The sequence below is a fragment of the Lithobates pipiens genome, unplaced genomic scaffold, assembly GCF_037356315.1.
Source record: "Lithobates pipiens isolate NorthernLeopardFrog02 unplaced genomic scaffold, aLitPip1_a1.2 Scaffold_18, whole genome shotgun sequence".
Lineage (NCBI taxonomy): Eukaryota > Metazoa > Chordata > Amphibia > Anura > Ranidae > Lithobates > Lithobates pipiens.
In genome coordinates, this window is record NW_027507758.1 from 414,513,662 (window position 1) to 414,536,846 (window position 23,185).

Sequence of the window (23,185 nt, forward strand, 5' to 3'; positions counted from 1 at the left end):
AATATTTTTACTATTTTATTATTACTATATTCTACAAATTATTTAGTATTAATTATTTTTATGTAATTCATTTGATATGGTTCTTGCTACTGTATTTCTTATGGGTCAATATGCATGAGGTAAACTTTCTTGAGTTTTATAGTCCCACTCTGCCTAGGAGAGAGTAAAAAAATATGACTTTACAAGCGCTCAGGTGTGAATGAGGTCTTATACTGTAATCAAGTGCACATAATTCAAAAACAAGGAAATGAAGTAGAGTTGTTGTGTTGTCATGGTTCAGTTCACTGAATGCGCCTATACACACATCAGAGAGCCTGAGATTAAATATACTGTAGAGCTCACGCCCGAAAGGGGCACATCATTAAACATTGCAGCAGACATATACTTTTTCAACCTGATGGTAATCTCCCTATATTGTCTTGAGATCACCGCAGCAGTCGTCATGGTAATAACAAAGAGATGGTTTTTCATTCATTCTGGAGACAATCAGACTCCGAGTTTTAAGATTTTTAATTTAATCTGGACCCTTATTAAGAATTACATCTGACAGCAAATGAGGTAAAATAAAATAGAGATTGCCGATTGCTAAGCTTCTTTGTTATGATTCGATTTCTTGAATATGGAATATGTAAGTGGATAAAATGTAAAATGCCCCTGCATATAGTTGTGCTTTTCAAGCCAATTAAGTCATCAATAATTCTATTATCTCGCACAGTTAAAAAATACTACTAAAAAATACTACACCTAACTTGTCTGTTATTTTATCAACTGGAATAGGAAAAAGATGGTGGACCACTTTTATCCTTTTGTATGCAGTCTACTAATATGTGCAAGGCACATAGACAAGCTGCTCCAGGCAACAACCAACAGCAAGCATACCAATATATGAAGTAAACTACAATTATACTGTATACTGCCATTATAGATGTCATTCGAAACTACACTGTGTTCACAAAACATATCTATACAGTACTAGAAACAGTTGTTCCAAAAAGTACATCACACTACAGGTCTATGTAAAAGAATAGGAAACGAGAAAATTATGTTTCTGGGGAGTGGTGAGTACACATTCTGTGTACAGAAAAACTCAAGGTAGCCATATTGCAATGCATTCTTAGAAAATTACAGTGGCTGCAGATTGTAAAAGGAAAGGACTCAGCCCTGGGAAGCTTCTGACCCTCTTTTTTGGATACTGTGACTGGGGAAGTGCTGAGTAGGAGATCGGTGTGGATGTCCTGGTCTGCTGGAGTGGGTAGAGGAGCCAGTAAGAGGAGCTACCTATAAACCGCTAAGGAAGCCATTAAGAAAGATTATCCATGGCCATTTACATATGCCTATCACCCCTGCAGGGGTAGCAGGAGTGGGTAAGTGGGGACCCTTGAGGGGGAGCACAAGTCATCTGATCTGCTGAGCACAAAGGTCCCCTACTTTGTTGAGCACTTGGTTATTTTGGAGCTTCACTAACCTTGTAACAACATTATTGGCTTTTGGACTTTTTTATTATTATTTATTTTTTATTTATATGCAAATGTATATGTTTGGCTGGTATACTTTATATATAATTTTTGACTGGTACACTGGTCATTGATGGACTAGAATTTTTGAATTAGTTGGCGTTTTTGTCACGTAGAGGACTAATTAATTTCTTGCACATTTAGCATCTATCACATATGTGGTGCTATTATTATTACTCTCTTTGCATGTTATGGTTTATTAATGTACATATATATCACGTCATATGATTTATTATTATTTGTTTACTTCAGCACTGTAGTGTGATATAGTGTAATATTGGTCGGGGACTAGGTTTTGTTCCCCATTTATAGATAGCGCCACTTACCCCACCTGCTTTACCTACAAAAAGAATAAATGAGAGCTTTAAGATTTCATTTAATATTTATTCTTTCATATATAGTTCACGTAAGTGTCAAGCTTAAGAACTCACTACCGCCAACCAGAAATCATCACTTAACTGACCTACCCTGAATTTGTTCTTTCATTATAGGTTACTCCATTCTTCTAATAGTCACTGGGAACAAGAATAGCTTTTAGCTCATTATTAGTAAATAATGAATAATGCAAACGTTTTCCAATAAAACATACTTTTCCAGTTTAAGTGGTTGTAAAGGCTAAGTTAGTCTTATATCTAAAAGCATTTTTGCTTCTTAGCCCCCCCTTTCCCCAGCCCCCCTAAACACTTACCTGCACTTTATCTCATTCCAGTGCTTTGCTTGAGAGCAACACTTCTGCTTTCTCTCCCTTCTCAATGGCAATGGAGGCAGCAGCAGGAGTCATTGGCTCCTGCAGCTGTCAATCAAATCCAGTAAGGAAGGGGCAGGGGTCAGGGCTAATCTGCACTACGTGTGTCTATAGTCACACAGAGCCTGGCTCAGGAGGGAGCTTTATGTCTGCCCCCATAACAAGTGCTTGCTATCTATGGGGCTGACGCTGAAGAGGAGAAGCGGACAGTGCCGGGGGAATCTGAGAATGGGAGGTTCAGAACCACTATGTACAATACCATTGTGCAGAGCAGGGAAGTATAATATATTTATTATTTTAATGAAAAAAATAGCCTTAATAACCCTTTAATATTTTTTTTTGAGTATTATTTCTTACAGCTAGGACAGAAATCCCCAGGCAGTGGTTTGCTGCTCTGATGCAAGTGTACAAGATGTTAAAAACATCTGGCAAACTATGGTTACCAGTATTAAGAATAGATGTCCCCACCTTGGAGGCCTCCCTCGATATCTTAGTTTTACCTTGAATAAGCCCATTTATGACAATCAATGTGGTATCCTACTTCCTGCTGGATTTTGCATAGGGTTACATAGAGAATGGAACACATGCATCATGTCTTGGCACTGATACATACTAGGTAGATTATTGCCAATGTGAAGGTGCATGAGGAGTAACAGAACTGCATATCTTTTCCTTGACTATTCCATCTGATAAGTGAGAAAACAGATGAAATTGCAATGCAACATTAATTTCAGAGGCTTTTTTTTCATGCCAGTTGTGTTAAAAGCTAAGTTCACATTTTCAATAAAATACAGTCAAGGAGCCCCACCCCAGAGGGATAAAAAATGCTGTGCAGCTATTAAATATTAAAAAAAAAGCCACCCCCTGCATGAGAAAAAGCCCCCCTGACCCGTCTTTCCAAGTCCTGTTTCCCACACATATGCAGCCCCCAGCAGCCGACATGCTTTAGCGATGCCAGCACTTGAAAATATGGGTAAAAATATGGTGTGTCTGGCTATGGGAGGAGAAGGGAAAAGGAGGAGGACGGAGGAGGGAGGATCATGAGGGGAACCCCAGGCCAGGACAGCAGGCAAAATTGATTAAATGATATCAATATTACTTTTGTAATGTGAATGTAATATGAGTGAGCCAAATTGGCAAGCAGCTAATCACATATAAAGTGCTCATAATGCAAATTAATATAGCAATCATGATTGCTATATTAATTTATATTGCAATAAAGTGATCCATACTACAAACTCATTAAACAGTCCACTTTTAGTGATAGTTCATGTACTGCAAACTCTGCAGTACATGAACTTTTACTGAATGTGGATGGTTATTGAGTTTGCATTGATTTCGGCATGCATGGAGCACTTTATTGCAATATCGTGACCTGCATATTAATGAACTTTCACTGCATGTAGAGTTTTTATTGGGGGGGAGGGGCTGTGGCACTTTGCGGGGGGGTTGCATAAAAAAAAGCCACCCCCGCATGAGAAAACCCCCCCCACCCCAACCCGTCTTTCCAGGTCCTTTTCCTAGGTAAAAAAATATGCGTTTAGTATTTTTTTTTAGGAGCCTGGAAAGCATTGCACCAGCGAACAGCAGATTGCTGATGCCATGAAGGTCTCCTGTAGATCTGTCAGTGTGACCTGTCTACTCATACATCATACGGCCAGGCAGATTTACACTGACAGGATGAATCAATGAACTACCAGAGTGCTCAACAGTTCAACAGCCGCAAAGGATGTTGGTACTTGTAGTTCATGCACTGAACTCTGTGAATGAATGATGCGGCCATGTGGGTGGAGCCCCGCGCGTCCACGCTCTTTTCAAAAACGACAACTAGTAGGAGGAATGTATCCCAATACTGCTGTCACGGGAGAGGAGAGATCGGCGTGCCGCTGCATCAGTGGAAACATGTTACATGTTCCACCCTAAAAATAGGTGGAACATGTAACATGTTACCAAAGGTGAGCTTATAATTTAACTTAGGCTGCCTTCACACTGGTGTGCTGTGGTTTGGCCTGCAGTAAGGGGAATTTACTTTTTAGACACCTAAACCTTTATTAGATTTCCCCCTTACCTCCTGTTCCTGTGAAAAGTGTAAAATGGATTTCCTTTAATGTTCTGTCACAATGACAATAATCACAAGGACACATAGAAAGTGTTAACCTCCACAGTGGGGACAGAAATATAGACCTGTTTTTTTTTTTTTTACTTACTCCACTTGATCAAACACTACAACAAAACACTGTATCAAATGTGAAGCTCCACTTTAAATGACTGGAGATAGTGTGTAAAATCAGGCAACTGACAGGCCAACTGCTTTCAGACTTCAGCTGACCTCTGCTTGTCTCAACAATTGAATTTCCAATATTTACAGCATCTCGCAAAAGTGTGTACACCCCTCACATTTTTGTAAATATTTTATTATATCTTTTCATGTGACAACACTGAAGAAATTACACTTTGCTACAATGTAGCAAGTAGTGAGTGCACAGCTTGTATAACTTTATAAATTTCCGGTGCCCTCAAAATAACTCAACACAGCCATTAATGTCTAAACTGCTGGCAACAAAAGTGAGTACACCCCTAAGTGAAAATGTCCAAATTGGGCCCAAAGTGTCAATATTTTGTGTGGCCACCATTATTTTCCAGCACCGCCCTAATCCTCTTGGGTATAGAGTTCACCAGAGCTTCACAGGTTGCCACTGGAATCCTCTTCCTATCCTCCATGATGACATCACGGATCTGGTGGATGTTAGAGAATGCCCCACAGGTGCTCAATAGGGTTTAGGTCTGGAGACATGCTTGGCCAGTCCATCACCTTTATCCTCAGCTTCTTTAGCAAGGCAGCGGTCATCTTCATCTTGGTGGTGTGTTTGGGGTCATTATGTTGGAATACTGTCCTGCAGCCCAGTCTCTGAAGGGAGGGGATCATGCTCTGTCACAGTACATGTTGGCATTCATGGTTCCCTCAATGAACTCATGCAGCTCCAGACCATGACACTCCCACCACCAGGCAAGACACACTTGTCTTTGTACTCCTCATCTGGTTGCCACCACACAGGCTTGATGCCATCTGAACCAAATAAGTTTATCTTGGACTCATCAGACCACAGGATATGGTTCCAGTAATCCATGTCCTTAGTCTGCTTGTCTTCAGCAAACTGTTTGTGGGCTTTCTTGTGCATCTTCTTCTGGGATGACAGCCATGCATACCAATTTGATGCAGTGCGCAGCTTATGGTCTGAGCTCTTGTGCTCTAACAAGCTGGACCACCGTCTCATCAATCTCTGCTGGCAGCACTCATACATCTATTTCCCAAAGACAACCTCTGGATATGATGCTGAGCACGTGCACTCAACTTCTTTGGTCGACTATGGCAAGGCCTGTTCTGAGTGGAACCTGTCCTGTTAAAATGCTGTATGGTCTTGGCCACCATACTGCAGCTCGGTTTCAGGGTCTTGGCAACCTTCTTATAGCCTAGGTCATCTTTATGTAGAGCAACAATTCTTTTTTTCAGATTCTCTGAAGGTTCTTTGCCATGAGGTACCATATTGAACTTCCAGGGACCCGTATGAGAGAGTGAGAGTGATAAACCAAATGTAACACACCTGCTCCCCATTCACAACTGAGACTTTATAACACTAACAAGTCACATGACACAGGGGAGGCAAAATGGCTAATTGCGCCCAATGTGGACATTTTCACTTAGGGGTGTACTCATTTTTAATGTCAGCAGTTTAGACATTAATGGCTGTGTGTTGAATTATTTTGAGGGGACAGCAAATTATATAATTTGTTATACAAGCTGTACACTCACTACTTTACATAAGCAGCAAAGTCTAATTTATTTAGTGTTACATGGAAAGATATAATAAAATATTTACAAAAATGTGAGGGGTGTACTAACTTTTGTGAGATACAGTGTATCCCTGCAGGTTTATTTTACAGGCTACAACTACAACCCCTGTTCATTCAATTGTTTAATTGTGTAGAAAAAAAACTAATCACAGACATGCTTCAAAACTATTTTCAGTTAACATTCCAACCCCCTGGCTTTAAAAAACACTTTAAAAAAAATGTAGTCAATTGCAAGTGTTTTTGCAGAACAAGCAGAGGAAAAATATGGAATCATTCAATTCTGAGGAAAATATTATGGAATCATGAAAAAAACACTACAGTACACCACTAGTACTTTGTTGCACCACCTCTGGCTTTTAGAACAGCTTGAATTCTCTGAGGCATGGATTTAACAATCGACAAACAGTATTCTTCATCAATCCGGCCTCAACTTTCTCTTATTGTAGTTGCCAGATCAGCTTTGCGGTTGAAGCCTTGTCATGGACCATTTTATTTCATTTCCACCATAGATTTTCAATCGGATTGAGATCTGGACTATTTGCAGGCCATGCTATTGACATTATATGTCTTTCTTGAAGGAGTGTTTTCACTGCTTTTGCCCCATGGCAAGATGCATTATCCTCCTAAAAAATGATGTCATCATCACCAAACATTATTTCAAATGATGGATTAAGGAAGGTGTCCAAAATCTCAATATAAACGTGTTCATTTATTGAAGATTTAATGGCTGTCATCTCCCCCGTATCTTTACCTTACACTTTGAATGACAATTACTCAGTAATGTAATTCTGTACCCAAATGATTTTTTTGTCCTTTTTTTCATACAAATAGAGCTTTCTTTTGGTGGTATTTGATCACCTCTGGGTTTTTTATTTTTTGCGCTATAAATGAAAAAAGAATGAACATTTTGAAAATAACGCATATTTCTTTGTTTCTGTGATAAAATTGAGCAAATTATGAATTTTTCTTCATACATTTTGGCCACAATTTATACTGATACATATCTTTGGTAAAAATAACCCAAATTAGTGGATATTATTTGGTCTTTGTGAAAGATAGAGAGTCTACAAGCTGTGGTGCAAATCATAAAAAATTGATCACACCTGATGTACTGGTGGCCCATCTTATTTCTTGCGACCTGAACAAGCCAGGAAAGTACAAATACCCCCCAAATTACCCCTTTTTTTTAAAGTAGACATTCATTAGGAAGATGCATGATGAGGTTTTTGATGTTGTCATTTTTTCCCACAATTCTTTACAAAATGAAGTTTTTTTTTTCCCCCCCACAAAATTGTCATTGTAATAGGTTATTTCTCTCACATGGCATACCACAATTGATGCCCCAAAATACATTCTGCTACTCCTCCTGAGTATGGCGATACCATATGTGTGGGACTTTTTCACAGCCTGGCCACATAGAGAGGCCCGACATGCAGGAAGCGCCATCAGGTGTTCTAGGAGCATAAATTACACATCTAATTGTTGACTACCTATTACACTTTTGAAGGCCCTGGAGCACCAGGACAATGACACATGGCACTAATGACAGATGGCACTGATGACACGTGACACTGATGACAGATGGCACTAATACGTGGCACTGACACGTGACAATGATGTGGCACTGATGACAGATGGCACTGACAGGTAGCACTGGGGACAGATGGCACTGACAGGTGGCACTGGGGACAGATGGCACTGACAGGTGGCACTGGGGACAGATGGCACTGACAGGTGGCACTGGGGACAGATGGCACTGACAGGTGGCACTGGGGACAGGTGGCAGTAGCGCCGGGGACAGACGGTACTGGGGACACTGTTTTTTTTAGTGTTCACTCACCCTGCAGCACAGAAGCTCTCCCTCCTCACATGTGGTCTCTGTGGAGAGTCGGCAATGAGAGATGATCTCATGTGTTTATACTTGAGATCATCTCTCATTGGGCATGCCCATCAAGTGCTAAATGGCCGCTGTGATTGGCCATTTATTAGCACGATCTGTGATTGGATGTGGCTAGCAGGGAACGGGTAAACAGGAGGACATCCAGGGACGCCCTCCGTGCAAATTAAGTGTCATGATGTAGCCGTCTCTCGGCTATAGCGTGGGCGCCTAGTGGTTAAGGCATATTGCTTAAGTTTTCTTTTTTGACGCTTTGATGTCTTCCTTGGTCTACCAGTACAACCTGGTAACAACTTTCCCATTTGATTTGTACTTGGTCCAGATTTTAGACACAGCTGACTGAGAACAACTAACATCTTTTACAACATTCCATGATGATTTACCTTCTTGAAGAAGTTTTATAATATTCTCCTTTGTTTCAACGGACATCTCTCATGTTGGACCATGATTCATGGCAATCAGATTGGTGCAACAGCTCTCCAAGCTGTGCAAGCGATTTTTTTTGACTGCGGACTAATTAGCAGATGTAATCTGATGCAGATGTTTGTTTTAGAACTGCATAGTAGATGGTAATTCCATAATATTTTCTTCAAAATTGAGTGATACCCTATTTTTTTCCTCTGCTTGATCTGCAAAAACAGTTGCAACTGACTACAGTTTTCTTACTTTTTTTAGTATTTCTTAAAGTCAGAAGGCTGAAATGTTAAATGAAGATAGATTCGAGGTATGTCCGATTGTTTTTTTTTCGACACAGTTAACTGAACATTTTCCAAGAGTGCTGATTCCATACTTTTTGCAAGAGGTTGTATATGTTAAGAATGTTAACAAAGTCTTGCTGTGTTGTATTCATAAACAGTAAAAGGGGGCTCTAAATACCCATTTCCTAAAGAAAACAACCACTAAAGGCTCCCCACCTTGCTGGCCATGTGACCAAAAACCCTCGGTATTTCATCATGTAACCTCTGCTAAATATGAAACTTGACAAAACAGTTGAAGCAGAGAAAGCAAGTGCAGACATTTCATTCCATTTTATTTATCCACTTAATAAGACAGAAAGCGCATTATAAAATGAACATTTGATTACAGCTCCCCCTTAACTGTGATGGTTCTTTAAGCAGAAATTATTGCTCCTATCTGAATACATTGTGTTTGCTTACCACCCACCCAAATATCACGTATGGCATAAGCCGGAAAAAAATAAATAAATAAAAGTTATTGTTTGCTTTTTTACTACCCAAAACAATGACCCCAAACGAAGATAAAGGTTACCATTTAAATTGGTCCAAGATGTGTATCATTGCCTATTACTATAGCCCTTGTATTGCAAGGTTAATCTACTCATGAAATGTTTATCTTGGATATCAGGATTACAATTCACAGACAAACAGTCTAACTTAATACAAAGCAAAAAATGAGCATTAGATGCTCTGACCAGTAATATTAAAGTGGTATTAAACCCAAAACCAAAAGTCTAAGCAGCTTACCAATCCTTAAATGATGAGGCTACATTTGTTTTCCCTCTTTTTAAGTCAATTTTCCCTCTGTTTTCACCTGGTGATCTAGCCAGTAACACACCTCCTGTATTAGAGTGCCTCCACTCTGGATGAAGGAACACCTTTGGACAACAGCATTGTCAGTCTGGGGGGAGGGGAGTGTAATGCCACGTACACGACTGGACATTCCAGCAGACTAGGTCCGACGGTCTTCCCGAGGGACTTTCGGCGTAGTTCTGACAGACTTTCCGAACGAAGGGACTTGGCCACACACGAACGGACTAAGTCCGTTCGAAAGTGTGTTCGTTTTGAATGTGATGACATAAGACTGGACTAAAAAATGAAGATCAATAGCCTGTAGCCAATAGCAGCATACAGACGAACGGTTTTCTGATGGGAATTGAGTCCATCGGACAGACTTGAAACTTGTTCTATTTCTAGGTCCGTCTGATTTTTTTGATGAAAAACGATCGGATTAGCCCACACAAGATCGGATTGTCTGTCGGACTGATTCCGTTGGACCTAGTCTGACGGAAAGTCCGGTCGTGTGTACACGGCATTAGATGTACTAGCAGATTTGAATACAAATTAAAGCTAAACTCCAGCTCACACTGCAGTTACACAAGCAGTTACAGCAACAGTTTTTTCTCCTTTTGGGATAACATTTTTGCATAAATAAATAAAAGCTAATAATTATAAGAACCCCTGTCAGTGGTAAATGGTTTGTAAATGGTTTGTCTCAACACTCTAACACTGCATTTGCAGAAGAGCCTTTTGTGTTGAAAAATGCAGACTTATTGACTGGATCTCCAGGTAAAAATAAAGGAAAGAGAGCCTAAAAAGAAAACGAATGTATCACATCTAAGAATTGTTAAGCTGCAATATAATAGATACAAAAGACAGAAGCCACCACCCAGTTATCTACAGGGGTTAGATATATGAGATTATAACCACTTTAACCACAGACCTTTGTCGTTCCGGGTGGACGTCATATGACGTCCTCCTGCAACTTGCCTTGCGCACGCCCCACGGGCCACGCTGTGGTGCGATCTGTCACACCCTATGACTGATCAGTGTACTGACCACCCACAGCAGATCACATGACAATTGTAAACAATTAATTGCTTTTATTCATGCCATTCATTGTGTACAATGGTGTTGCTAGCTGTGATTGGTTACAGTGATCACATCGTACAGACAGGGCCAATCACAGCCCTTCTGTACAATGTGATTAGCTGTGGCCAATAATAGCTAATCATAACAATACACACTAAATGAATCAATTTCATTTAGTAAAAATATTTGCTTATACTAGTGAATTTTACTGGTATAAACAATTATAATATATATATAAAAAAAAAGAAAAATCCAATGTTTATATGGCAACATTGTACTGTTCTGATCAGTGTGTTAAAAAAAATCATAAAAAAAGAGAAAAAAAAACGTAATAAAAAATAAAAAAAATTTGGAAAAAATATGTATTTTTGCTGTTTTGCATGCAGTCACCAGCCAGTGTCCCTGATCACCGCCACACGCATTTTATGATGATGCTGTACTAGTGACAGTATGTAGAAATTTTTTTTTTTTAATTTTCCCAAAAATTGAGACAAAAACATTTCATCAAAAAAATTGCCATGCCTCCTACGAAATACCTTGGACTGTCTACTTTCCAGAATGTGGTAATTTGGGGGATATTTGTAATGTCCTGAAGTTTTCAGGCCTCAAGAAATGAGGGTCCGTCAGTACTTTAGTCATCAGGATTGACCAGTTTTCAGATATATTTATCATAGTTTGTGGACTCTATGACTTTCCTACAGACTAAACAATAAACACTGTTTCAGGTTATTTTTATCAAAGAAATGTAGCAAACGAAGAAAAATTTTTTTTTTTTTCAAAATGTTGTTTCTTCTTTTGTTTATTTAGCAAAGAATATAAAAAAAAAAAAAAAACTGTGTTGATCAAATATCACCAAAAGAAAGCTCTAATTGTGTGGAAAACAAGATAAAAAAAATCATATGGGTACAATGTTGCATGACCTATTACAAAATGTACTGTACAACACCAGACAGACAATGCTCAAATTTTATTTGTACAATAAAGTTTGTGAAATTGTGAAACTGTATGTGTTCTCTATGTGGCTCATTTAAAGTCCAATATAGCTACCCGAACTAGATAGTTGGATGGCGACTTCACTTTTTGTGTCAAATTTAGGGACAGTGCCCATAGAATAACAATCTTCTGGACTGATTCCCATTAATTTGTTACTGCGCAGCTATCGTCATCAGTTTTTTGCAATACTTAATGAGTTTACACCCTGCCTGGGTTAGAGGGTTGTGAGATCACTGAAACTCAGTGCCTGCAGTGATGTCTGCAGGCTTGGCCCTCTCGTGGAGATAGAATTTGAGGTTTCTATTTCTGTAACTTATCTATTGGAAGTTAAGTAAATGCCATTTTTTCATTTGTTTTACTGTGTGTTATTTTAATGGTACTATGTACAGTATACATTGCTGTGTTTTGGCAGTAGTAAATGGACTTCACATACCCCTACCAAAACAAAAGCATGTCAGGCTGAGACACTGCTCAGCCATTTACAGAGAGCTTTGCATTCTTTGAATCACTGAGAGCTTTGTATTCTATGAATGAGTACAAGGCTTCCTCTGATTCACTGAGGCAGAGAGGTGGGCAGGTGACATCACGATCTCCATCCTAACCAATCATAGGAAGTTTTGCATTCATTCAGAAAATACACAGCTTCCTGTGAATGGCTGAACTGGGCTCAGCCCGACTCGATTTTGTTTCCCATCCCACTGCCAGAACACAGCGTTATACGTTGTATGTAGTATAGATGCTATGCACAGTTCATACAGCACTGACAGTTCATACACCTCCTAACATAGCATTGCCTTGGTAACATGCAGAGAGGAAAGGGCTGGTGAATGGTTACCACAGGAAAAATTTGGAGGGTGCCATTGCTGACCTCCTGTAAATGCTGGTTGCCTGGTTTTTTTTTGTCACTTCGGGCATCAGTATTTTCAGTAAGCCAGAACAAGTATGCAGCAACTGGAAGGCAGCCACTACTAGGAAGATAGAATGTCTGATCTGCTTACTACTCAATATATTCAAGGCCCACTTTAAATCGTGCTAAATCTTCAGAGCTTCTGGACTGGTCTATCTTTAGTATACTTAACTCTGCCAGGAGATCAACTGAAAATCCACACTGGTAATTCAAATGATGGAAGTAGGTATCAGTATTTAACAGATGTAACTGAATCAACACCACTGACATGAATGAGAACTACGGCATGAATTTGATGAGTACTGCAATATGCTATCATAAGCCAACAATCCACTATAAATCAAGAAATCACAATTGTAGATAAAGCAGGAACTATAAAACATAAAGGCACAGGGTGATAAAACAAAAAATTACATTTCTTAGATAGCTGAATGAAACTGTGTCAAATCAGAGGAACGGGGCCCCTAGTGGACAAATGTTCCAAGCCAACAAAAAATACACCTGCACTATTAAACAAGAATAACTCAAAATGAGGTTCTCTATTTGAAGTAATATTTATCAGACATACAAACCTAGAATAGAAGAGAAATCAATACGGCCCAGTTTGAAGTCTTTATCAAGCACACTCATTTTTCATTAAACGTTTACTCAGAGCATCATAAATAATATCTGTAGTCATTGTTATGTTTTTCTGGTGCGCTTGATATTTTCAAGTGCTTATCTTTGATAGCGCAAAAATGAAAAACGACTTACTGGTAGGTTTCTTCAGGCTGCAGATCCTCAATGACGTAACTGGTTATGTTCCCTACTGAGATGCTATTGTCTTCCAAGTCTATGTGGTAAGAAATAATTTCTGATCCATTGCAGCACGGCTCATCCCAGCTGAGCAGTAAGCATACCGAAGAACGTATTGTACATGATTCTAGATGGGCACCTTCTGTCACATACAGGTTAGGCACTGCACATGGGGTGGAAGCTGGCGTTCTGCAACTCACTGTATCGCTAAATTGTCCTGCTCCAGATAAATTTACAGCCTACGAGGAAAAACAGTAAAAGTATTAAATTAAGAAGCAAAAAGGGAAGACATTAATTAGTCCTTAATAGATTCACAAGTGCACAAATTGCATTCCAATGGTTATAAACAATTCAATAAATTGGGTTTCATTGTTGTAAAGTATGGTGCCAGACTAAACAGACATTTGCAGAAACTGACCTAATTGCTTGAACAGAGTAACAAGTTTTAGCTCTCACTGGGCAACACCTCCCGCCATCTTTGGTTTGCAGCTTCCCTAGACATGACTACACTCTAAATTTATGTTATGTCTTTGTGGTGGTGTGGGACAAAAGTATGAGAGTGGAAACTAGAGACTTGATGCAAAAAGTAGAGTAGCTGCACAGAGCAGGGACCAGAGATCAAGTGCAGAAGAGGAGATGGACATATATGGAAGAGCAAGAGCAGAAGATGAGGAGAAAAGTCACTGGACACACATAAGGAGGAGAGGGAGCATTGAACTACAAGGAGTTGTGTCTTTCTTCAAGAAAGTGGGTGCAGAGGGGGACTACAGCAGAGAATAGGCACAGAGTACAGGAATTTCACTAACTGGAGAGCCACTGGGGCAGAGCAAATGACACAGAGAGATAAAACACTGGGAAGGAAGATAAGAGGACAGTTCAGGGGCATGTGATGTGATGTGAGAAGTCAAGGCGAATTACTGGGGAAGGTGGGGAGAGCCCACATAAAAGGACCTCTCTGTGGCCGAAATGATAATGGATGCAGTGACCTCCCTGGGGCAGAGAGGAAGGTAGAAGTCAACTGCTGGAGGCATAGAGCTCCAGAGAAGAAACCAAGGTGAGTGGGTACCCTCACAGACTACATATATAAGATAAAGACCTATCAAAGTTATAGGGTTCAATTCTGGAAGATGTAGCGTGTTGATGAATGTACTTCTAAATTCTTCAAAGCAGAAAACCAAATGATGCTTGCTTCATTTTCATTTTATTGGACAGAAATTCAGTGGAATGTGTGTTAAAGGATCAATATATACATAACATCATAGAACCCTAAACTCTGACAGTAAAGCTATTATAAGCATTAATTCATGTGGTGAAGAAATATTTTATGCACAATTCCAAGCTTGTCTTAAAGTGGTTGTAAACCCTTTACAACCTCTTTATACTACAGGCAAGCCTATAATTAGGCTTACCTGTAACTGTACGGTTTAGGAGATATCCCTGTATTTGCATGTGCCAACGCCATCGGCACATGCGCACTTAAGCAATCTGAAGCAACGGCACGCATGCGCTGGAGTGATGTCATCGTGGCTCCAGTCAATCACAGCGCTGGAGCCGCAATACCTGGAAGTAACCACCTGGAGAGATGTCGGATGCCGGAGAGGTGAATGAGGGCCACTTCAGGGGCTTCGATCGTAGCGCAGGTAAGTAATTCATAATGAGCTAGTATGCTATGCATATTAGTCTTGCATTTTTTTTTTTTTTTTTATATATATATTTTAAAAGGGTCTACAAACACTTTAATTCTTGTTTATACCAATCCTGGCCACTTTAATATAAAGCAGGGTTCAAATAATTCCTTTAGGAATCCCGCCTTAAGCTGTTTTTTAAAGAAAGTACAAGAAAAGTTCAAGATGTACAGTTAGGCTAATGCTTAGTCCTTCACTGACTTTCATATAACATATTTATACGAGAGCACCAAAGATGGAGATTTGGGCAGTTTTCTGATAGCTTTGCTCAGATACCAACACTGCCACTCTACATGGGACACAATCAGAGCACAAGTTCCCCATAAAACAAGTAGGCACATTTTGGTGCCTTTATCGTTTTAATATTCCCTTTCCATGGTAACCCTGCTGATCTCTTTTTTAAATTTAATGCAGCAGTGTAAAGCTCCGGGTACAGAAAAAAAAAATCGTAGGCATATTCCTGCGCTTTCCTCAACCAAAAAAATATTTTTAAATGGATATTACAATATAAGCAGCTAGCACTATTGTGAAACCACTAACAACAAAAACATAAAAAAATTAAAATAAATAAAAAATAAATATAAATATGTGTTGCCCCCAAAACAGATTCTAAAAAGATCCCAGCAAATAAATGTGCATGTATATTAAAACTCCATCCAGTGCTTTTTCCCATTTATTATTCACTTCCATCACCGCAGTGCTCTTCAGGTGTAGCTGCACCTCCTAACATTAAAAAAGGGGCCCTAAACAGCATGGCAATGACTCCTCCACAAAGATCTTATCCAAATTCCTAACAAGGCTTTTTCTTCCACACTGGACATGATATGAAAGAAGGATAGAAGTGAACACATAGTGCTTACTGTTTACGTTATTAAAAACATCAATAAAAAATAGCATTCACAGACCACAGTTGTGGATCAATGTAAACCAGTGCACAGCAATCAGTTTCTCAGCAACAGCCCATCCTGTGGTAACTCCGCCTTGCGTGATGTCCCAGCCACACCCAGCTGACGCGTTGCATCGACTAAACTTTCCCAAAGTAGCTGTCTACATACTCACCTAGATGGATGCCGCATCGATCCAATGCTTCACCTGTCCTCCATCATCTCTAAGGCCAAGAAGCAACCGATCAAAGACCGCTGACCGCTCAGTACTTTGTCTTCAGTGAGCAGAAAGCCGGTGACTGCCAGTTCTCTGCTGTGCCCTTCCAGTGCTCACTGGAGTGCCAGGCTGTGGATGGGGTGGAGCGACAGTCTAAGTCTCTTAGCAGCACGCTGAGAGGCTGATCCAGCTGCTGGTCAGACATCTTGTTGGAGCCCAACATTAAAGTCGGGATCCCTGTAGAGTCTGGACCGGCTGAGTGACATCAGCCAACAGTGAACTTTAGCCTGCTGTCGGCTGCATGTGGGTCACAGGAGGGCAGAACAAAGTGCACTCCCGTGACCTACAGTAGAAGGGCCAAAAGAGATTTGACTCTACTTCTCCTTTAACGAGTGGGAAAAAGCACTGGATGCAGCTTTAATATATGTGCACATATACCTTTTTTTTACGCCTATTACTAAGGTGGATGGACACTTCAATAACAATTCTTTTGTGTGAATCTTTGCACATATACATTGCGTGAACATTATATTATAAGGTTTCACATATGTTTTGAGATATTCACTTCACAATAAGAGTTTAGGTTTTTTAGAAGTTGATATAAATATTATATTTGCACTTAGATTTTAGTAGAACGCTGCACATATTTATTTACATTTTATATGCCTGTTAACAGTTGAATGTAATATGGGGTGCCTTTTAGAGCCACTTCTGAGCCTTACAAGGTATCCCGGTGTAAGTCATGTCTGTAAAAAGGTTACAGACACTGAACAGCTCACAGCTTAAGAAGTTTTTGGCAGCGTAAAAGTAAATAAAAAGTTAGCAGAGGTGACCCTTGTTCACAGAGGTACTTTTCTCAACAAACTTCTCAACACCTACATCATCTTCTTTTTAAACAATATATAGATTAATATAAATATATGTCTGCAATTTGCTATCTGGTGTAGCCCCAAGAAAGTGACTATTTGATGTATTTGTCTGGAATATTTTTAAAACATCTTTTAAAAATGGGCATTGCACTCCTAACTAAAAATATTATGATAAAAACCAACCTGGTATTTTTTTTACACTTTAGGCTCCCTGAAACATTTCACTACAGTTGCCGCAAGCAAGTTCTAAAGGGAAGAGGTTTCTCTTGAAAAAAATCATGGCTTCCCCAATCCAAAGGAGAACTGGTGCATCCAAACCTGCACATAGCAATGATTCTCCCTAAACTTGCTAACTGAGCTGGGGAGGGGACTAAAAATTTGGTGTGGGTTCCCCCTCCGAGAGCATACCAGGCCCTTAGGTCTGGTATGGATTTGGAGGGGAACCCCCTACGCCAAAAAAACGGCGTGGGGGTCCCCCCAGATCCATACCAGACCCTTATCCGAGCACGCTACCCGGCCGGCCAGGAAAGGGGGTGGGGACGTGCGAGTGCCCCCCCCCCCCCGAGCCGTACCAGGCCGCGTGCCCTCAACATGGGGGGCATGATGTCACAGTCCTAGCATCCTCTGGGACTGTGACATCATAATGGGCGGGGACATCATCCGGTGATGTCCCTATATAAGTCGCCGCACACCGCGTGTCCTGTCATTGGGACCAGAGACAGCGACGAGGCAACATCTCCATAACAGAAGAGAAGAACAGAAGAGAAGAACAGAAGACAGCAGCAACAGAAGACCGGGCCACTACCAGTAAAAGAGCTAGAAGAAGGCGCAGTGGCCCGGCAAGAAGAACCGAAGAGGGGGACAAGACCCCCGAAGAGGGGGACAAGACCCCCGAAGTCGGAAGAAGAGGGCGACGGCAAAGAAGAAAGCCGGACTCCTCCTCTAGTGAAAGAGCGAGCAAAAGAGCAGAGGATAGCGGAGGAGTCCAGCGAGCAGACCCCCGAAGACGGAAGAAGACCCCCGGAGCTGTGCAATAAACTATTTTAACCCTTGTGTGTTGTGTTTTTTTTTTGTACATTTTTTTCACAGGTGAATGGGTAGGGTTACATTGTACCCCATACTCATTCACATAGGGTGGGGGGCCGGGATCCAGGGGCCCTCTTATTAAAGGGGGCTCGCAGATTCCGATAAGCCCCCCGCCCGCAGACCCCAACAACCAACGGCCAGGGTTGTTGGGAAGAGGCCCTTGTCCTCATCAACATGGGGACAAGGTGCACCCCCACATGTTGAGGGCATGCGGCCTGGTACGACTCAGGAGGGGGGGCGCTCACTCGTCCCCATCCCCTTTCCTGGCCGGCCGGGTAGCGTGCTCGGATAAGGGTGTGGAATGGATCTGGGAGGGACCCCCACGCCTGGTATGGGGCCTGGTATGCTCTCGGAGCGGGAACCCACGCCAAAGTTTTTTAATAAATTTGGCGTGGAGTTCCCTTTTGAGAGCTGATAATTCTGTGAGAGTCGCCTCCGTATAGACGGAGATCCGACTTGGAGGCGACCTCCATTGAAATCAGTGGGTACCAGTCGCCTACAAGTCAGATTAAAGTAGTACAGGAACCTTTTCTGAAGTCGGAGCGACTTCAGTAGTGTGCATTAAGACGGCTCTCATTCACTTACATTGATTTCTACATATTGTGTGACCTGAGGTGATTCGGGGCGACTTGAAGTCGGATCTGAGTTGCCCCTGTGTGAATGGACCCATAGCAACTACTGAACTTTGCTTGTTTACTTTATATCTCAATAAGTGTTAGTAAACAAGTCTAAATTTCTTCTTTCAGTGGCTTCCATACATGTGACCAAATGTTACATTTATTATATTTCAATCAGCACTCATTTTTTTTTAATTTTTAGTTTTCAACCAATAGGTTGCACTACATTACATATACAGTATTTGAAAGATTTTAAGAGAAAATAGTACAGTTAAAGCATGAGCCTTAAATAGGATGTACATCAATTTCACAATGAGCACAATGTAATAATAATCCATCTCTCAGAAAGTGTAGACTATCTGCAGCTATCTAGACCGATGCTCCTATTTTGTCAGGCCTGATCAGGTTTTTCTAATTGACAGTTTCTTCTGTATATTTACAATCTAGTTGCTATAGTGAAAGGTGTTAATACAGTTTGAAGAGCTGGTTCAAGGACACACACTCAGAGGTAAATATAGGTTTCGCATAGCTCTAGGCTCATCCTCAGCTGAAATCACTGGGTGCAATGAAAACCTTACATCATTTTCTAGCCTGCCGCTGAAATGATTTCCTGTGTTCCAAATTGGTCTGGGGCATCGGCTGTCATCTTTGCTAGAAAACTCATTCTGTTTTGTATGTACTCATTACTGTAAAAATTGGCTGCATTAATCTTGTTATCACAAATAGATTAGCATATTGGACCATTGTATCCTCTGCTGAAGCCCCAACAGGCTTATTAGATAAGTAAGCATGAACGGTAATGGTGTACAGTAACCCAGAATAACGGAGAACAATTTGTCAACTTAGAGCATTCAAATCATAAAACTGCTTCTACTGCTAGACATGGGTTACAGAATGATGTTCTCTTTATTTTATTTATTTATTTATTTTACATCTGTGACCCATTAGGGAAGTTTTCCCTTCAGTTTCTGTCCCAAAGACAAGAGGAAGAGAAACGAAATCCCTCCAAAGTAAGGGGTATTTTTTGTTAGACAGCTGCCATCAAGTAGTCCCCAAAGGAAAACCCCCCTCTGTTCCCGTTCTGGTGACAACTGAAAAGTTTGGATTTTCAGTGGAATGGTCACCAGGTCAAACCAAAAGAATGAATCTACTAAGTGAAGACACAGACCGCACAAAAAAAAAATCTAACCTGATTAAAACTGAAAAAAAGATACCCTTTAAAGTGGTTTTACACAAAATTGACAATATAGATGTGTCAGGTTATTAATGCATATTTGAACCAGAATAGTAGTTGTAGACTGATACATTAGACTTTCTCTACATAAGAGGCAGCTTGAACCCCACACTGGGTCTAGTGTGTACCTCTGAATGTATTTGCACTTTAACTGAATTATATACTCTGTAAGTTTTTTTCTTATGGTACTTAGGGACTTAGGGAACCCAGTCAAGTAATTGCCAGACTATTGTTCCTAATTTTTACTGACAGTCCACTGACTGGAAAGGTACCAGCGGATTGGAGAAAAGCCAATGTAGCACCAATATTTAAAAAGGGCCCAAAATACATCCCTGGGAATTACAGACTGGTTAGCATAACATCGACAGTATGCAAGCTCTTGGAGGGGATGATAAGGGGCTATATACAAGATTTTAGTAATGAGGTATCATTAGCAGTAATCAGCATGGATTCATGAAGAATCCTTCTTTCAAACCAATCTATTAACCTTCTATGAGGAGGTGAGTTGCCATCTAGATAAAGGAAGGCCCGTAGATGTGGTGTATCTGGATTTTGCAAAAGCATTTGACACAGTTCCCCATAAACGTTTACTGAACAAAATAAGGTCCATTGGCATGGACCATAGGGTGAGTACATGGATTGAAAACTGGCTACAAGGGCGAGTTCCGAGGGTGGCGATAAATGGGGAATACTCGGAATGGTCAGGGGTGGGTAGTGGGGTCCCACAGGGTTCTGTGCTGGGACCAATCTTATTTAATTGGTTCATAAATGACCTGGAAGATGGAGTAACCAGTTCAATCTCTGTATTTGTGGATGATAATAAGCTAAGCAGGGCAATAACTTCCCAGCAGGATGTGGAAACCTTGCAAGAAGATCTGAACAAATTAATGGGGTGGGCAACTACATGGAAAATTAGGTTTATTGTAGAAAAATTAAAAATAATGCATTTGGGTGGCAAAAATATGAATGCAATCTATACACTGGGGGGAGAACCTCTGTGGGAATCTAGGATGGAAAAGGACTGGGGGGTCCTAGTAGATGATAGGCTCAGCAATGGCATGCAATGCCAAGATGCTTCTAACAAAGCAAACAGAATATTGGCATGCATTAAAAAAGGGATTAACTCCAAGGATAAAGCGATAATTCTCCCGCTCTACAAGACTCTGGTCCTGCCACACCTGGAGTATGCTGTCCAGTTCTGGGCACCGGTCCTCAGGAAGTATGTACTAGAAATGGAGCGAGTACAAAGAAGGGCAACAAAGTTGATAAAGGGTCTGGAGGACATTAGTTATGAAGAAAGGTTGCGAGCACTGAACGTATTCTCTCTGGAGAAGAGGGGATATGATTTCAATTTACAAATACCATACTGGTGACCCCACAATAGGGATAAAACCTTTTAGCGTAGGGAGTTTAACAACACACGTGGCCACTCATTAAAATTAGGAGAAAAGAGGTTTAACCTTAAACTACGTAGAGGGTTCTTTACTGTAAAAGCGGCAAGGATGTGGAATTCCCTTCCACAGGTGGTGGTCTCAGCGGAAGGCATCAATATTTTCAAAAAACTATTAGATAAGCACCTGAATGACCACAGCATACATGATATACAAGGTAATACTGACTTATAATCACACACATAGGTTGGACTTGTGTTTTTTTCAACATCACCTACTATGTAACTATATGAGAAGAGAAGGGAAGGGAAGGGAAGGGAAGGGAAGGGAAGGGAAGGGAAGGGAAGGGAAGAGAAGAGAAGAGAAGAGAAGAGAAGAGAAGAGAAGAGAAGAGAAGAGAAGAGAAGAGAAGAACAGGCAAATCAAGGGACACAGACAATAGAAGGCCTGGGTGAAAAACATTATTCATTTCAATGCCTGCTAAAAGGAAAAAAGTTATAAAAAAGGCAGCTATTGACCCCATTAACACATTACATGCATATACAACAGAAACCAAGCCTTTGGCAGTGTTTTTCAGAAACTGCATCATACCTGAAGTCTACAGCAGTATTGTGTTGCTGGTAATAAATCAGACATCTGAAAATTGGTATCAGAGCCACTGTAAACTAATTCAAGGGTATCCTCATCCTTTGCCCACTGCAGTCTGTACCCAGAGATGTCTGCACCATTGCTCTCAGGACTCTGCAAAAGAAAATACATTTTAATTATTGCATAAAAAATCAAGTGTGAATAAACTAAAATTCAATTCTGTCCTCCGCACTGATCACAGGAAATATGCCTGTTGCATTACACGCATCCAATAACTATTTGTTCTTCACTGACATTATATAAACTGTGCTCACAATAACTAAACAAAGGCAAGTGCAGGCAATTAGCCATTACTGTGTTGCACATGACAGCCTTACTTCGAGATAAAAAGCATTCACATCCCACTTGCCCTTCAGTCTTTAGTTAATTGTTTCAGAGACGTTGAATGTTCAAAAACATATTCATGGCTTTTTTTAAAGTCAGCCATTCCAACCCAAACAGAAGGCTTTTGAGTGATGCATATTACAGTGCCTGTTAGCTTTATCACGGATTTCCTCTCATAATGGACATAAGAAACCAAACACAGCTTCTCCACTCCCTTTTGCAACCTTAAGACACAAGATCAAACATCAGCAAACTACCAGGAGTATTGTGGGTATTCTATGTCATTAATGACTGCAGATTCTAATGTTATTAAGTAACCTGCAGAGAGAGAAGATGTAACGAACCACCAATATGTACAAAAACAAAAACACTACTGAATGGAAACAATAGAGGACTTCACAGCAACCTGCGACAGTACACGGGTTTGTAGAAGTTTGGCCTGCCATTCTGTTTTTGAAGTTGCTGCAGGTATCCAAGTTATATACGTAGCAGTTTCTTGTTTTTGTTCTAGAAAAAAATCCCTTTAAGAAAAAAAAACAACACTGAAAACATTAAGACCCCTTTCACATTGGGTCATTTTGCAGGTGCTAGTGCTAAAAATAGCACCTGAAAACCGCCCTGAAAGAGCCGCTGCTGTGTCTCCAGTGTGAAAATCCCGAGGGCTTTCACACTGGAGCGGTGCGCTGGCAGGACAGTAAAAAAAGTCCTGCTAGCAGCATCTTTGGAGCGGTGAAGGAGCGTTGTGTATATCGCTCCTGCCCATTGAAATCAATGGGGCAGCGCAGCTATACCACCAGCAAAGAGCCTCTGCAGAGTTTTTAACCCTTTTTCGGCCGCTAGCAGGGGTAAAGTCTGATGGTAAAGCTTTACTGCCAACGCACCTCCCGCCCCAGTGTGAAAGGGTCCTAACATTAAGCT

The 23,185-nt window shown here is 40.7% G+C and overlaps 1 protein-coding gene across 2 annotated transcripts in view; it reads right to left on the minus strand.

Moving 5' to 3' along the window:
• FNDC3B (fibronectin type III domain containing 3B) overlaps positions 1–23,185 on the minus strand; it is a 467,960-nt gene that overhangs the window by 101,188 nt on the left and 343,587 nt on the right. For both annotated transcript variants that reach the window (XM_077487969.1, XM_077487970.1), the window contains 2 exons: positions 21,887–22,036; positions 13,271–13,551 (listed from right to left, as the gene is read on the minus strand). In XM_077487969.1, coding sequence (XP_077344095.1) covers positions 13,271–13,551; positions 21,887–22,036 — 431 coding nt within the window. The remainder of the gene's footprint in view (positions 1–13,270; positions 13,552–21,886; positions 22,037–23,185) is intronic.